A 16486-nucleotide genomic window follows, 5' to 3' on the forward strand; every position below is an offset into this window, starting at 1 on the left:
GAGGGGCTGGGGGTTGGGGTGGTGCTTACCTAGGGCAGGCTTCCTGGAAAGGAGACAGGAACGCCCCTTCCTCAGCTCCTAGCTTCACGTGTTGCCTCTGCTGGCAGGCACCGCCCCTGCAACTCCTATTGGCTGCAGTTCCCAGCCAATGGGAACTGCAGAACTGGGGCTTGGGGTGGAACAGAGGCAGCACATGGAGCTCAGGAGCCAGGTAGGGAGCCTACCCTAGCCCTGCCAGCCCTCCTCCCCGAGCACCCACGGCATCCCCTCAAGCACCTACAGAGCCCCCCCATGGCACCCCTGGGCTGTCACTCCGAGCCATCCCCCCCCACAAGTTTTAGTTAGGGGTATATAGTAAAAGTCATGGACATGTCATGGGCCGTGAAGTTTTGTTTACTGTCCGAGACCTGTCCATGACTTTTACTAAAAATAACCGTTACTAAAACGTAGCCTTAACCATGCATTCAGTGTAAACTCACTCAGTCCCTCTCCTAAAAAGAGGTAAAGATGCACACAGTAACATTCTTTTTTTATTAGAAATATGGAGAAAGATCTGTCTGCAATTCATTATACAACAGCTTCTTTTTCTTCAAATTAATTATTTTAGTCAGGCTTTTTATTGTGTTAGACTGTGTGAACTCTGAGGAACAGACCATCTTTTGGTCTCTCTTTGTACAGCACCTAACACAATGGGTCCTGGTCTATGACTAGAGCTCCTAAACACTATAGTAATACAAGTAATAATAATTATAATAGTGCAGTTGACAAGAACTCTTCGGCTATTCTTCATGATTATTCTGCACTGTATCTATATAAACCAGAGGTAGGCAACCTATGGCATGGGTGCCTAAGGCAGCACATGAGCTGATTTTCAGTGGCACTCACGCTGCCCACGTCCTGGCCACTGGTCCGGGGGGGCTCTGCATCTTAATTTAATTTTAAATGAAGCTTTTAAAACATTTTAAAAGCCTTATTTACTTTACATGCAACAATAGTTTAGTTATATATTATAGACTTAGAGAAAGAGACCTTCTAAAAGCATTAAAATGTATTACTGGCACGTGAAACCTTAAATTAGAGTGAATAAATGAAGATTTGGCACACCACTTCTGAAAGGTTGCCAACCCCTGATATAAACCATTACGGCCCATGATGCAGCAGCAATGTGGGTGTCATAAAAGTTACTGCCTTATGGCCATTAGCCTATGTTATGTCACTTATCATAATTATTACTTCTGTCATCAGTCTTTCCATGAAGCAAGTAAGAGGTCTTCTGTGTTAATTAATTATGAAGTAGGCATCATTTTAAAGATCTCTAGTGAGATAGAAATTTCCAGAAATTTGAAGAATTGTCTATATTTCCCTTAGGACCTGAAGAAAGTCCACACACCACAAAAATCATGGGTCTAATCCCAAGGATTTTGCTCGTATGAGCCCCTTATCAGACCAACTCCCTTTGATTTATTTAGGATTTTGCTTGAGTAAAAATTATGTTGGGAACTCAAGGTTTTGCTTCATTTGTCCAAAGAAATGGTGTGTTTTTTCACTGTTTGAAAAACTATCGGCCTGATGCAAGCACATGGGATGTATGCATAAAATTGATATGCATGATACTGTCTGCAAGAAATAATGCCAGTACTTGTTATGTGCCTGGTTATGAGATCATTTTTTGTTTTGTTTTAAATCTGCAGTATTTCTTCAGTCTTTATGTCAATTAGTTAATGGAATATGCAGTATTCTAAACGGATTGTCTCTATTTCAAAATTATACAATCTAATTTAAAAAACAGATTTCTTTACTTACTTTCCTAATAATGCTTTTGTTTATAAAAAAAAAATTAACAATCCAATGTACATGTCATTATTAATGCTCTGAATACTTCCTTGAATTTCTTTCTACTTAGACAATAAGAATGAGTTAACTCTATTTCACTTTCAGTAATTACCAGTTTCATTTTAAAATTCCTAGAGCTGCAATATTTGGGTTTCCAGCATGGAAGGAGAATGTGTGTTTATCTACTGTTTTCACTGGATTTTATTTTAAATTGTGGGAAAGTTTCTTTTTGTTGAAGGTTCTACAATAGCTTGCTTGTGCAAAAAAATTGGACCGTATTTAACTCAATAATCCCTTTAAAAGAGCTCATCAGTTTAAGAATCCTGCTTGTCTCTGAAATTGTTGTACCTAACCTCTAAGAAAGGTGAAAGAGACTGGAGAAATACCTCCACTTGTACTTTTGGTATTTGTTAGCACTTTTCATATAGCTCAGTGTTTCCCAAACTTGGGACACGGCTTGTGTAGGGAAAGCCCCTGGCAGGGTGGGCCGGTTTGTTTACCTGCCCCCTTCACAGGTCCGGCCGATCGTGGCTCCCACTGGCCGCGGTTCGCTGCTCCAGGCCAATGAGAGCTGGTGGAAGTGGCGTGGGCCAAGGGACATACTGGCCGCCGCTTCCAACAGCTCCCATTGGCCTGGAGCAGCGAACCATGGCCAGTGGGAGCCGTGATCGGCTGAACCTGCGGTCGCGGCAGCTAAACAAACAGGCCCGGCCTGCCAGGGGCTTTTCCTACACAAGCGGCTTCCCAAGTTTGGGAAATACTGATATAGGTGATTTTACTGTTTGTGCTTTAGCTGTGTGGACCTTTCACACAGTAACAGGGGAGAGAAAAACATAGAGGGACAGACTTTGAACCTCAACCAACCCTATACAATTGAACATCTGGAATCAAACCCCCCAAAAAACATGAGATTTGTTTAAAAATCATAAGTTTTTTTAAAAAAAATAATAAATGTGGAATTCTTTTTCTTTGCTTTCTGGATGTTGTTATGTTAGTATACACTTAGGTCACATTTGCAAGCTTTTCTCTCTAGTCCTGATGGCTAGAAATGTATTATTTTATTAAACTGATTCTTACAAAATCACAGGACTCCAGCCACTGGAGCTTTAAGTAAAGCACCAAGTATTACAGGACTCACAATAAAATGATGAGTGTTGGCAATACTATGGTGTTCTTGTTGGTGAGCAGTTACTCCCATGACTATTCCTGTTCGCTTTTTGACGAAAACTTCTCACCATTGAATGAACGATTTACAATCTGTTCCTTAACAGAGGGAAATATGACTGTACATCTACAAAAATTGACAGACACACTCAGGCATGTGTAATATATGAAATTTCTTCTAGCTCATTTTTTAATTGACTAGATTTTAAAGTGACAATTTCTCTTTTAGTTGACAGCAAGGCAAAAGTAATCTGAAATAAGTAATTTTTTTTCCTTTTCTAGGTATAAGGTTGAGTGAAGAGGCCATCCTTCTGCCACTCACATTTAGCATCTTCTGTCCTAATTATTTACAGTTTAAGTAAAGTATGCATTTTGCAAACAGTCTGATCTTTTAACACAACGTTGTGCACTGTATATTTCTTCCCACAGCAAAGTTGTCAAAAGCTGTGAGTTTGTGAGGGTTGTATGCTGGGTTAAAATAGGAAATATTCTATTGCACTGATTAGTAGAATAATTACTATAATAGCACATCAAAATACTGTAAAAATACTTAGAGCTGTATCGAGACCTGCCCTAGTAACTTATCTTATACTTGGGGGGTGGGGGTTAAATGTTCTACTATGTTAGCATCCCAAGGCAAGAACTTCACACATATGACACTTTGTTTGTCTGAAGGTTTTATGACTTTTATGGTTTGCAAGACGCTTCCCAAATCCTGCAATATAAGAAGTTTTATCACTGATTCAAGTTACAAGCCAGTATTAAATTGTGGCTGCAAACAAATGTATAGTTAAGATCAACCTCTTACACATTTTATAAGTAAATTATAAGGAAATGTTGCATCAATGGAGTGTAACTGTTTATTGGAAAGCAGCGTAGATCTGAAAAAGTCTGTTTTACAAACTTTTTACAGTATCTCTTCTGTTATACCTTAAAACAGCAAAACACTGTAGCTTTCATTTATTTAAAGCATTTGGAGTAGAGAATTGCAGCAGTTTGTGGCACTCTGATGAGTGAAATGAAAGACACCTCGTACATGGACCAAACCAAGATGGCATGTCACAGCCAAAAGAAAAAGAGAAAAAAGTGTGACGTGCCTTTTTTTTTTCTCCTGGATATACTCACCACAACATTGTAATATAAACTGCTGATGAGAGAAATACTGACTAGCAGAAGGCTCAATATAGGAGTCTCATATCGTATCACACTCTCTGTGCAAGAAGTTTAGAAAATATTATCCAGCATAAACCATTGCAAAATAACTCTTTCTTATCAGCTTTGACTGTTTTTTGTTTTTGCACAAACGTGAATGTTTCCATTCTAATCCCTGTAAAAGAGATGTAATTTAAGTCTGTTCTGAGAGCAAAATTTGGCCTAAAATAACAACTAAGAAGCCAATTTTGTCTTGCTAGCCAGAACAAGGCACTTGAAGCAGAAACAAACCCTTAACGCTATGCCCAGAGCAGGCATGGGCCTCACAACTGGATGAATGATGAATATATGTTTGAGGGCTCATCTGATAACCTCTTCCACAGCTCTACCTCAGCAACATTCCACATCTGGATCTTTGTTTCTGAATTGTACATTAGAAGCAACATATTTCTTATTTAGGGAAACTGAAGGAAACCAAAATGTTTGAATAAATTCTTCTGAAGGTGCGTCAACCATTTAGGAGGTGCTGCAGGATCCATGGTATCCTGGTCTTTAGTTCTGGGATAGAATCTTGGAGTTCTGTAAAACTCATGGTGTGTAGTGATTTGCTTTGATTTGGCATTTTCACCCTTGGATTGTGTTGTGTAGACATTTGATGTAAAGGATATAATCTAGTCCCTAGTGAGAGAGAACATTTTATTAAATGTATGTGTTGTGGGTAATGTAATTTTCAACACTTAATGAATTTTATTTAATAGAAGTGACTAGGCGGTCAGTTATGCATAAGGTCAGTGCTCCTGTTACATAAAAACTTCAGCACTGTGCAGACATAGTCAAAACAATTACACAGCAAAGGCTTCCTGGAATGAACATCATCCCCAAATGGGATTAAGATGGCTCCCAGTGAAAGTCTAAAAGAAAGCTAGAATTCATAGTGTTGTATACATACATACATATTCCTGCTACACGTATGGTTTGTATTACGCTTGAAATTGTTAGATTGGTACCTGTATCATCACAATGAAGACTTGCAGCCTTGGTCTTGAAAGAATAAATATGCTGGATTGTATCAAGATAATTCATAGATGGGGGCAACATTGGTTTGTGATAGGAATTGCCAGTGTTCAGGAATGGATTGTACTAGCTCTTGACAGAGAGACAATTGCAATAATGATTAACAGAGTAACTTCAAATGCTGGGCACCTGCTACTAAATTATAATAATGAAGAAAAATATGTCTTCTGCTTAATGTGCATGAGGCAGTTCAGTTTGTTCTTGTACCTACCATTATGATGGCCACTGGCTGTACAAGTGCAAAGTCTGAGATGATAATGGCAGATGGAAGCATTTGAGATCACATTATAAAATCATTTGTCGCTCTCACTAGGAAAGAAAAAGACCAGTTCTTACCTGAAAGTCATAAAACATGCACCACTAACCTTAGGCAGAAAATTTTCCAACACAGAATATTTCATGGAGTCAGCTGAAATCAAATGAACTGTTAAATAACTAACAAGTGTCAAGAAACAATTAATAGTGTACAAATTTATCTAAAGCAAGGGTATTTATAACGATCATTGTCTAGTGGTAGTTAGATAAAACAGAAAAATATGTGATGTTTTAATGTACCATACATAAATGACTAGAGGAATTCCAGTTAAAAATACAAATATATTAGAAACCTTTCAAGCTTTTACACATAAGACAAAGAATATAACCTACTACGGAAAACACATTTGTAGCCCTAGGAGACCTCTTGGGGGGAAAGTAAATTTAGAAGGAAGGAAGCAGATTCTCTGAACTGTGACCATGTTACCTGTTGTGTAGTACATTAGCCATTTTCACATGGTACCAACAAAAGTGCATGTTAGAGTGCATTTCAGTGCTGTTCTGTTCAATAGGTCAATGATAATGACTGTTGTTTTTATTGCATAGAATGTTTGTCAGAGGGTGGAGATGGATGGCAGGAGAGAGATCACTTGATCATTGCCTGTTAGGTTCACTCCCTCTGGGGCACCTGGCATTGGCCACTGTCAGTAGACAGATACTGGGCTAGATGGACCTTTTGGTCTGATCCTGTACAGCCGTTGTTATGTTCTTAGATACAGAAGATTTCCAAAGCACATTACCAAGTTTTGTGTCCTTTATTTCTATGTGCATTTCTCCATTAAGTGAATAGGGTTTACACATTGAAGACATGCCTTGTAGAATAATGGTATATGTGAAACGGAATACACCATGCAATTTTAAAATAAACAATAAAGCTCACTAATTGACAAGTGTCCACCGAGTTGTGTTGAGCTAAACCAGATTTATTGGACATCATGTTTTTCTGACTGATAAAAGTTTAATTATTAATATTCTTTCATGTCTCAGCGTAACTATAATTATAGCTACATTTTGGAGAGAAGCTGAGAGAAAACCTGTGTAAGGGAACACTGCATACACTGGGCCTAGATCCTTAGCTGGAGCTGAGGAGCCATTGGCTTTATGCAGCTACACCAATGTCCATCAGCTGAGATCTGGCCCAGCGGGTATCTCTACATGCTGAGTCAACCACTTTCTTAGCTGTAGTTTAGAAACTTTATGTAATTTTTGTCTCTTCAAATACTTAGCTCATTGAAATCCCATTTAAATCAGTAGGAATAAAACAGTATTCTGCTCCTATGGGGTGAGTCCAGCTCTTTGAAAAGGCATTTATTATGCACTGACTGCCAACCAAATCACTCTAATTGCCTTGGGGTAGCACTATTAAATAGAGGGAACTTTCCAAAATCAGTGTCATCGGGGTGCCAGTAATGGCGTCTTGTTTTCTTGGTGTTACAGAGAAAAAGGCAGACAAAATCACTACTCTCCAGTTTTCTGTTTTTCTGAAGGGCACAATGACAAACTGGCACCTATCAATGTTTGTTTGTATCCACTCCAAGAGCTGATTTGAATCTAGGAAAAAAAATCCTACATTGGGGCATTGCTGGCTGTGAATAAGAAATCCCAGAAATGTTACACTGTAACTTGGTTTTTAATTTAAAAACGCTTTCTGAGTTTCAAACATATTTAAAAATATTTCCAGTGCTGTTATGAGTCAAGTTGTTAATTTTAAATCTGCTGTCTAATTTGGCATCCAGAATTAGTTCCGATTGAGGCTGGGGGGAAGAGAAACAGGGGCAGCACCAGGCCCCAGCACGCCAAGTTGGCCCAGAGGGCACTCTGTTGGTCGCCGGAGGACAGCAGGCAGCTCCGGTGGACCTCCCGCAGGCGTGCCTGCGGAGGGTCCACTGGTCCCGCAGCTGCAGGAGGTCCACCGAAGCCACCTGTTGCCCTCTCAGTGACTGGCAGAGTGCCCCCCGCGGCATGCCACCCTGCTTGGGGCAGCAAAATGTCTAGAGCCGCCCCTGAAGAGAAAGGAAGTTATAAAAATTGTTCATCTGTCCATAGAACATCTCATGTGTTTGTTTTTATTTTTAAATCCAGGGACACAAGAAGCCATTGCAGTGTGCCTGCATGTGCACACAAAACAAGCTGTCAACGACACCCTGTGTGACAACGCCATGCGACCACCAGCAATGACTCGCACTTGCAACATGAAACTGTGTCCACCACGGTACGCTTTAATAATGAAATCTAATTGTGGAAGAGAAATGGTTAATATGACATAAATAACCATACGTTGTCTACTGACTTTATCAGACAAGGACCAGGTTTAGGGTTGCCAGGAGCCCGTTTTTTGACTGGAATGCCTGGTCGAAAAGGGATCCTGGCGGCTCCAGTCAGCACCGCCGACCAGGCCTTTAAAAGTCTGGAAGCCGCAGCATGTCCCCGCTTCAGCTCCTAAGCATAGGGGCAGCCTAGGGGCTCCATGTGCTGCCCCCAACCCAAGCACCAACTCTGCAGCTCCCATTGGCTGGGAACCATGGCCAACAGGAGCTGTGGAGGCACCGCCTGCAGACGTGGCAGCATGCAGACCCACCGGCCCAGCATGCAGACCTACCTGGCCGCACCTCCAGGTAGGAGTCAGAGGGGGTTATGTCACTGCTTCCGGGAGCTTCCTGAGATAAGCGCCACCTGGAGCCTGCACTCCTGACCCCTCCTGCACCCCAACCCCTTGCCTCAGCCATGATCCCCCTCTCACCATCTGAATCCCTCGGTCCCAGCTCGGAGCACCCTCCTGTACCCCAAACCCCTCATCCCCAGCCCCACCCCAGAGTTTTCACCTCCAGCTGGAGCCTTCTCCCCTTTCCCCCACAACCCAGTGTCCTGCCTCAGCCCGGAGTTCCCTCCTACACTCCAAATCCCTCATCCTTGGCCATACCCCTACCCCAGAGCCCACACCCCCTCCCACACCCCAAGCCCCTGCCTCAGCCTGGAGCCCTCTCCCATACTCTGAACCACTCGGCTGCACCCCCCAGCCCAGAGCTTCCTCCTGCACCCCAAATTCCTCATGCCCGGCCCCACCCCAGAGCCAGCACCCCTAGTTGGAGCCCTCACTCCCTCCCACACCTTGAACTCCTCATTTCTGTGCCACTCCAGAGCCTGCACCACCAGCTGGAGCCCTCACCTATTCCCTCACTCCAACCAGTTCAGCCAGCCAGCCCAGTGAAAATGAGCGAGTCAGTGAGGATAGGGAGAGCGAGCGACAGAGGGAGGGGGGATGGAGTGAGTGGAGGGCAGGGCCTCAGAGGAGGGACAGGGGGCTATTGCTAAAGTAGATCTGTGTGTTGGATTATTTTTCTTATTTTCAAACTGTTTGAAAAATATTTAAATTCAATTTACAGTTTGGAAAATATAGTCATCTCAGAAATCATTTAACAAATACACCTCTACCCCAATATAATGCTGTCCTCGGGAGCCAAAAAAGCTTACCGTGTAATAGGTGAAACCGCATTATATCAAACTTGCTTTGATCCACCAGAGTGCGCAGCCCCACCCTCCCGGAGCACTGCTTTACCGTGTTATATCTGAATTCGTGTTATATCAGAGTAGAGGTGTACATCAGCTGAAGAGCCTTTTTTATTCACCTACGAAAGCAGAATGAAGATATTATTATATACTGTGGTGTAATTTTTTAGCTTCACAATGCAGAGGTCTTTGTGGAAACCACTTTGATATGAAGCTTTCCAATAGACCTTGCATTAACTCTTCGGAGAGATTCCTTTTCCCAGGAGCCCAGTGTTAAATAGTATTTGCATAGAGTTAAAGAGAATAGCCTGAGTGATGTATGTTTTGTTAAGGGAACTCTGATGCCCCCGTTTAATTGTAAAATATAATTAAACTGTCAAAAACTTAGAATGTTGCATTCAGTGAAAAAATTATGGTTCAGAGGAACAGGTCAAAGCCAGAAACAATAGTATGTTTACAGAAAATTTCTCCTGCAAAACATGTAGACTGAAAGTTAACAGGAGCAGGATGTTTTATAGAAAATGTATATAAAGGCAATCAACATTTAGTAGAGATAAGAAAAGTCCCCTTAAACCATAGAAATGTCAGCATGATGCTAACAGGAGGCTGATTATTCCATGAGGAATGTTCGAAATGGGAGTTTTGGAACCACATATATTTATTTGGATTTGCTCTTTACAACTTTAGGATTTATAGTAAATAAAATTACATCTCTTCCTTACACTCAAGCGTATAAATGTAATTCATATTTTTGTTATGGCAAATGTAGATGATAGTCTGACCCTTGCAATATAAATGTGCCTTTGCTTCTGCTTTGTTTTGCTCTGGGTGGGTATCATTTGTGTCAGGATAATCCCTCCTCCACATGCCATTCTTCTGTATTGTTTAATTAGAGTGAATTTTTTTTGCCCATGTGTGTTTTGGCACAGGTGGGAAACTGGCCCTTGGAGACGGTGTTCTGCTACTTGTGGAGTTGGGATACAGACAAGAGATGTGTACTGCCAGCAACCTGAGGGCTCCATTGTCACTAATGAAAACTGCAAAGATGAAAAGCCTCATGCTTTACAAGCGTGTAACCAGATTGACTGCCCCCCTGCTTGGCATGTTGAAGAATGGCAGCAGGTACAACAGATTATGGAAATAGTTTAGTTGTAAGCATTTTTCTTCTGGTTAGTTACCTAACGTGCTCCAATTAAGAGTAACCTAGAAGGTCACTCAGAAGTTTGTTATTGTAGCATGGTTTCAGCTGACATCGAACTTACTACACCTGTAGTCTCCATTCTTCACTTCACTTCTGGGTGAAATTCAAGATACTAGTTAGTCCATAGATCACCTCTCTCCTCATATCCCACAGGTGAGAAAACCTGCATTTGGAAGCAAGGCTTAACTTACCTGTCCCAAAGGTGAAGCTTCCTAAGCTCATGCCAGATATGCACCTGGGCTTTAACTTGGCCAGTTCTAGATGTAAAGTGAACATCTTTTTCTAGGCTTTCCACTAGCTACTTGCATTGCAGTTGTCTGGCACTGAGCTCATTAGTTAGGTTTTCCTGGCTCGTGGCCCATTAGCTAAATCAATGCTACTAGAAGCATATGCTGCTTGGTTTTGGAAAATGCTGCTCACTTTTTAATCTAAACCAGGGGTTCTCAAACTGGGGGTTGGGACCCCTCACGGGGTCGGGAGGTTATTACATGGGGGGTCGCGAGCTGTCACCCTCCACCCCAAAACCTGCTTTGCCTCCAGCATTTATAATGGTCTTAAATATATAAAAAAGTTTTTTTAATGTATAAAGGGGCGGTCGCACTCAGAGGATTGCAGTGTGAAAGGGGTCACCAGCACAAAAGTTTGAGAACCCCTGATCTAAACCAGTAAAGTGTTCAAAGAAAACATGGTGATAGCTGCCTTATAAATGCCTGTATAAAATAATGTGTGTGCGGCTATGCTTTCCACATTCTTATCTTTGTCTTAGTGTTCCCGTACCTGTGGCGGAGGGACTCAGAGTCGCACTGTTCACTGTAAGCAGTTGTTGACAGATGGAACCTTTCTGAAACTCTCTGATGAGATCTGCCAGGAGCCTAGAGTGTCTGCTCATAAACTGTGTGCCAAGGTTGATTGTCCCCCTCAGCTAGTTATAGGGGAATGGTCCAAGGTGAGTTGTCCAGAGTAAGAGCTCACTAAACCTCCCGATACAAAGGGAACTCAAGGGATTTCTGGCTGGGAGACTACCAGATAATCATTAAAGTACATGGAGTAGTGTGGGCTCCAGAGGGAATGCAATTAGGCAAAAGGCTCTAACCACCCAGTTGTGTGGAGGAAGGGAGGTAGAATACTTCAAGAGGCCTGCTACAACAGATGATCCAGGTGTACCCAGCCCCAAAACATAGCTGCCTACCCTTTCTGCCCTCATGTTTAAAGTGAAAAACAAGAGGCCATAATGCTTCTTGTTTGTTTCCAGTATGGTTGCACCAGGTTGGAGCATGTTTAGCTTCCAACCAGTCAGATTTATTCCCTAGTTCAGGGGTGGCCAACCTGAGCCTGAGAAGGAGCCAGAATTTACCAATATACATAGCCAAAGAGCCACAGTAATACGTCAGCAGCCCCCCATCACTCGCCTTCTGCTCCCAGCACCTCCTGCCCACCGGCAGCCCCGCCAATCAGCGCCTCCCCCTCACTCCCCGTACCTCCTGATCAGCTATTTTGTGGAGTGCAGGAGAGAGAACAAGCGGGAGGAGTGGGGATACGGCAGGCTCAGGGGAGGGGGCAGGAAGGGGTGGAGTGGGGGCAGGGCCTGTGACAGAGCCAGGGACTGAGCTGTGAGCATCCCCCGGCACACTGGAAAGTTGGCCTCTGTAGCTCCAGCCCCGGAGTCAGTGCCTACACAAGGAGCTGCATATTAACTTCTGAAGAGCCACATGTGGCTTCGAAGCCACAGATTGGCCACCCCTGCCCTAGCTGAATTTCTGAAAGGCAAAATAGTGCATTGAATGCTATTTTTCTCCCTGTCCTTTAATCCAAGCCTCCAGTTTTCTCCTAAAAAAGATCCACCAAAAGGCATAAATATAGTTAAAGATTACAATTAAAAATCCTGTCCAAATGCAATATGAACATGCAATATGAACGTGAGAGACTTGGCCCAGGCAATTTAGAACTAGAACAATAACTAGAATTAGAAGAATAACAAGTCTCATTCTGCATTACATCCATGTGGGACAGTAAGAAATACTGTCATTTTCCTAGAATTGTTTCTGAGCTGTTTGGTGGAAAGGGTTAGTCACTTTATATTCATATTGACTTAAAGCCTGGAGAGCGCTTAGAGCTTTGGATGGCACAGGGATCCATATGAAACAGCATCCTTTCAAAACTTCACTTTAAAAGTAGCATGTATGAGACAGGACACAAAATTCACTCTGACTACATCCTTCCTTTTGCAGTGCTCGCTAAGCTGTGGTGTTGGAATCCAGAGAAGGAAACTTGCCTGCCAAAAGCTAACTGCAAAGGGCCAAAATGTCACATTAAATGTATCCATGTGTAGCAGGCTCCCTGCTTCCTCACTTGTAAGGTCCTGTCATGTGAATGACTGTAACAGTAAGTGTGTTACTTTACCTAGTGCCCTGCTGATTTGAAATTATCAAGTAAAACCTGTGTATGTGCTGCTCAATTAATTCATTTCTCTATCCTTGCTACATTTCATAACGTTACTGATCTGAGAGCAGCTTAGGCATTGTGATCACAAGACCAACAATAATAGGATTGTTTTAACTTTATGAAATGTATATCTTCTCAGCCCAAACCAATGGTTCCAGTTTAAATTTTTTTAAATGTAATATATGAACACATGATAAGAGTTTGAGGGGTTTTTTTTTGATCTCTCTGTGTACTTTGCCTAGTTCTTATTTACCCTTTACACCATTCTGATGGTGTAAAGATGCCTTTGAGTGGGAACAGATTATTTTTATACCTGCTATAGAGCCCATTTACGCTACCAGAGCAGTAAAAGGGGGCCTTAGCATAAATGAGAATTGGGCCCACTGTGTAGCTGTTCAGTGTGTGTTCTTAGAACACTGGGTGTTACACTCCCGTCAGTGCTAAAAGTTACAAAACTCCCATTCCGGTAGCAGGTGCAGAAATAATTTCTATCAGGGCCTAAGGGAGTGTGAAACCTGTTCCCTCTGGCTTCACAAGGTGTTTTGAGAGCACAGTCGCAGAAGGAGTAGACGCCTTTTTAAAAAAAACAAAAAACAATATTTAGCTCATTGCTTCTAGAAATGTTCCCACAAAAAATGCATGTTTTGTAATTTGAGCATGATCTTGTCATGATAATGATTGTAATTGTGCTAACGGCACATGCGAAATAGTCAGATAGACAATTATGCTAACTGCACATGTAAAATAGCCAGGTAGATGTCTCTTTTAGGTATAGTTGCAGTGAATGCGTGTGCAAACATTCCTTCCGTGTGGGCCTCTGTTTTTCTTCCTTCAGAAAGGAAGATATAAATTTGTGTCTTTTTTAAAAAGGCTCTTATGAATGGCCTAAATGTCAGATACAATTTGATAAAAGTCTGCTGAACATAATACATTTAATGACAACTATTCAACTGAAAACATTCACTCTAGATTTGGAAGAATTGAAAGTTTTGCATCATACAGATCTGTAAATATCCGGTAATATGTGCAGGCTTTTTGGGTTTGATCCAGTTAATGGTCTTGTCCAGAAATAGCTACTTCATTATGCATTTTCTAGCTTTGTATAAATGGTTATTCACAACACAAAATAATTGTGCAATTCTGATTCATACATAATATGAAACTTACTTCTTTTCCTGGACTTCATTTCAGATTAACATGCCAGACTCCTGAGGTTCAAAACACCACTTAAATAAAGCCCCATGGACTTTCAGGAATGTCCTTGGCATAAGGTTTAATAAAATATTTTGAGCTGCTTATCTATCTGAATTTAATTAATTGTGGATAGTTGAATGGCAATGTGGTCTGCAAATTACTTAGTGGAGAGTGATGTTAAAGTAACATTGTCAGCTTCCATTGTAGTAAGAAGGGAGCAACACGTGAAGACATACAGTAGTTATTAGGGCAGGCAATGGGGTGCAGACTGAAATGATGAAAGAGGGCTAGTGACTGGCCTCTCCCTTCAAGTTCTCAAACTGTTCAGCACAAGGTTTTAAATTCATTAGACTCTAAGGCTGGATTCTGCCTGGCATTTACATGAGTATACAAAGGGTGAGAGAGGAGAGCATACTCCAGATCCTCACTTTGCTTCTTGCACCAGGGACCAGGAACAGTAGCAATCCTGGGATTCATAGGAACATTCAGGGACTGTTTCCTCCTACTACATCCAGGGGCTCAGCACAAGTCACCTGAAGGGAGTGGGTGGGAGACAGGAACTTGGCATCACCCCAGAAAGTAGAGCTCGAGGCTACAAAGAGGAGAGCAGCACGCTGCGCTGTTCTAAGGGATGGTGCACCATGCATACTCTGTCACCAAAGCAGGGCTGCTTTGGGAGAGGTGGTGCCTCCCAGAGCTTGCACTGAAATGGCATTCTTCAGTGCCCCTTCCTCAAGACTCAGTCTTCAGGGCACAACTGAATGCTTACTATCTGCTTATGGTGATGGGGCTTGTCAGTCTAAGCATGACTCCCTAGACACAGTATCTGGGTATGCTCTTTACTTTATGAAGGCCCAATCCAGGCAGGAATATCTTTGGCTTCCCAGGTCCTGGGAAATAGCTTACAAGCTTACAGTTTACGAGCCAGATCACCAGTTGGTAAAAATGTGTGTAGCTCCATTGGAGGCAACAGAGTTACACCAGTTTACACCAGCTGAGGATCAGGCCCTGTGGCACTAGTGCAAGCTAATGTATTCAGTAGGTTTACCTTTCATGGAATCCCTCTCAAAAAGCCCACCCCTTCCAAAGCTGCAAATTATGATGCTTCCAGGGATCCAAAAAGTTCATTGTGGACTATTCTCCTGCAGTCCACAAAACTGAATGCTCTCTCACTTCTAACTCTGCCACCCGTACGTGTATGTGCGCGCGCGCACACACACACACACACACACACACACACACACACACACACACACACACACACACACACACACACACACATACCCTCTGTTGCTGCAATGCTGAGAAGAATTGATGCAGTCTTTCTTTAAAAAAAGTGAAATTGATCAGTCAGACTTGAATATATTTATAAACACTCATTGGGTTTAATTCTGTATTGGAATAACTAATGTAAACATAGCATAGCACAAAGTATTTTGTGTGTATAAAGTTACACTTACTGTGTATGTATGCAGGGTTTTGGAAATTGAAGCTTTAACACTGGAACATTTTCATTAAAACAAATATTTTGAGCCCAATAGTTATTAAAAACAGGACACTCAGTCATAAAATAGTTGGTTGAGGGAACCATGTATCTGGATAACAAATACTGATTTAAGAGCTATGTAATTATGGAACCAGGATATCCACATTGGTCAGAACTCATTAGCCAAAATATCGAAAATAACTACAGTATTCTGTTTTATAAGCATAAGAATGTACTCTGGGGTGTAGTTCATACAGTGTGCACACTTTCTGAATGCTTGAAGCATTTAGCTTTTTACCTCTTCCTTTACAACATATCCAAAGCATATGTATATGATATCTGAAGCACTCAAATTTTTGCAATAACTTGCTGTCAAGGTTTGTCATTTTTTTATGTTCTCACCAAATGGTAGAGTAGTAATGATTTTAGATTCAACCAAATGCAGATATGTTTGATTAATTTGTCTATTTCTCTGACTCATTCAAGTCATTCTGCAGCTTGCTGGGTTTTGTTCTCTGTCACATACCAACAGAATGGGTCACTAGTAAAAATCGAGTGTTCTCCAGCACCCGTCTAGGGAGTTTCCTGACTCCCCTAGCTGGCCAGTTTAACCTTGCCTTGCACAGAGGGAATAGTCGGGGTGTATGCTTCTGCTGCTTTCCTTCTGCATTGTTCTGTTTCTCAGCTACCTAATGTTTTCTTAGTAAGATTCATTCCGCTGATCAGAAAGGGGCAGAGTAATTACCAGTAATGAGTCAACAAAATGGTATCTGAAATACTGCAGTCATTTTCACACTGTGGTCCTCTGTCTATCCGGCCACTGCTGGGAAGGCCTGTCTTTGGCGATAGTTATAGAGGCAGCTCTCCAGAAATCTTGTTAGGTTTAAATTCCTGCTGTGTAATGCATGAGGTGCCTCTCCATACTCAGCGTTCTGCCTCTGCACCTTCCTGCATGAAGCTCTCCTCAGTTTTCTCTTCAGCTTGTCTGCAGGCATCTTCTGACTTACCAGCCCTCTCCGGGATCTGACTTTTTCTCTCTTTCTCTCCCCCTTCCTTCATGTATTGCTGACCCCTGCCAACAGCAGGACTCTGTGACTAAAGCCTCTTCAAGCCAAAGA

At 42.0% G+C, this 16486-nt stretch overlaps 1 protein-coding gene across 3 annotated transcripts in view; it reads left to right on the plus strand.

Moving 5' to 3' along the window:
* ADAMTSL3 (ADAMTS like 3) overlaps positions 1-16486 on the plus strand; it is a 293413-nt gene that overhangs the window by 232186 nt on the left and 44741 nt on the right. For all 3 annotated transcript variants that reach the window (XM_050966620.1, XM_050966618.1, XM_050966619.1), the window contains exons 17-20: positions 7621-7750; positions 9975-10167; positions 11013-11192; positions 12475-12628. In XM_050966620.1, coding sequence (XP_050822577.1) covers positions 7621-7750; positions 9975-10167; positions 11013-11192; positions 12475-12628 — 657 coding nt within the window. The remainder of the gene's footprint in view (positions 1-7620; positions 7751-9974; positions 10168-11012; positions 11193-12474; positions 12629-16486) is intronic.

This window comes from Gopherus flavomarginatus, chromosome 9 (assembly GCF_025201925.1).
Source record: "Gopherus flavomarginatus isolate rGopFla2 chromosome 9, rGopFla2.mat.asm, whole genome shotgun sequence".
NCBI lineage: Eukaryota > Metazoa > Chordata > Testudines > Testudinidae > Gopherus > Gopherus flavomarginatus.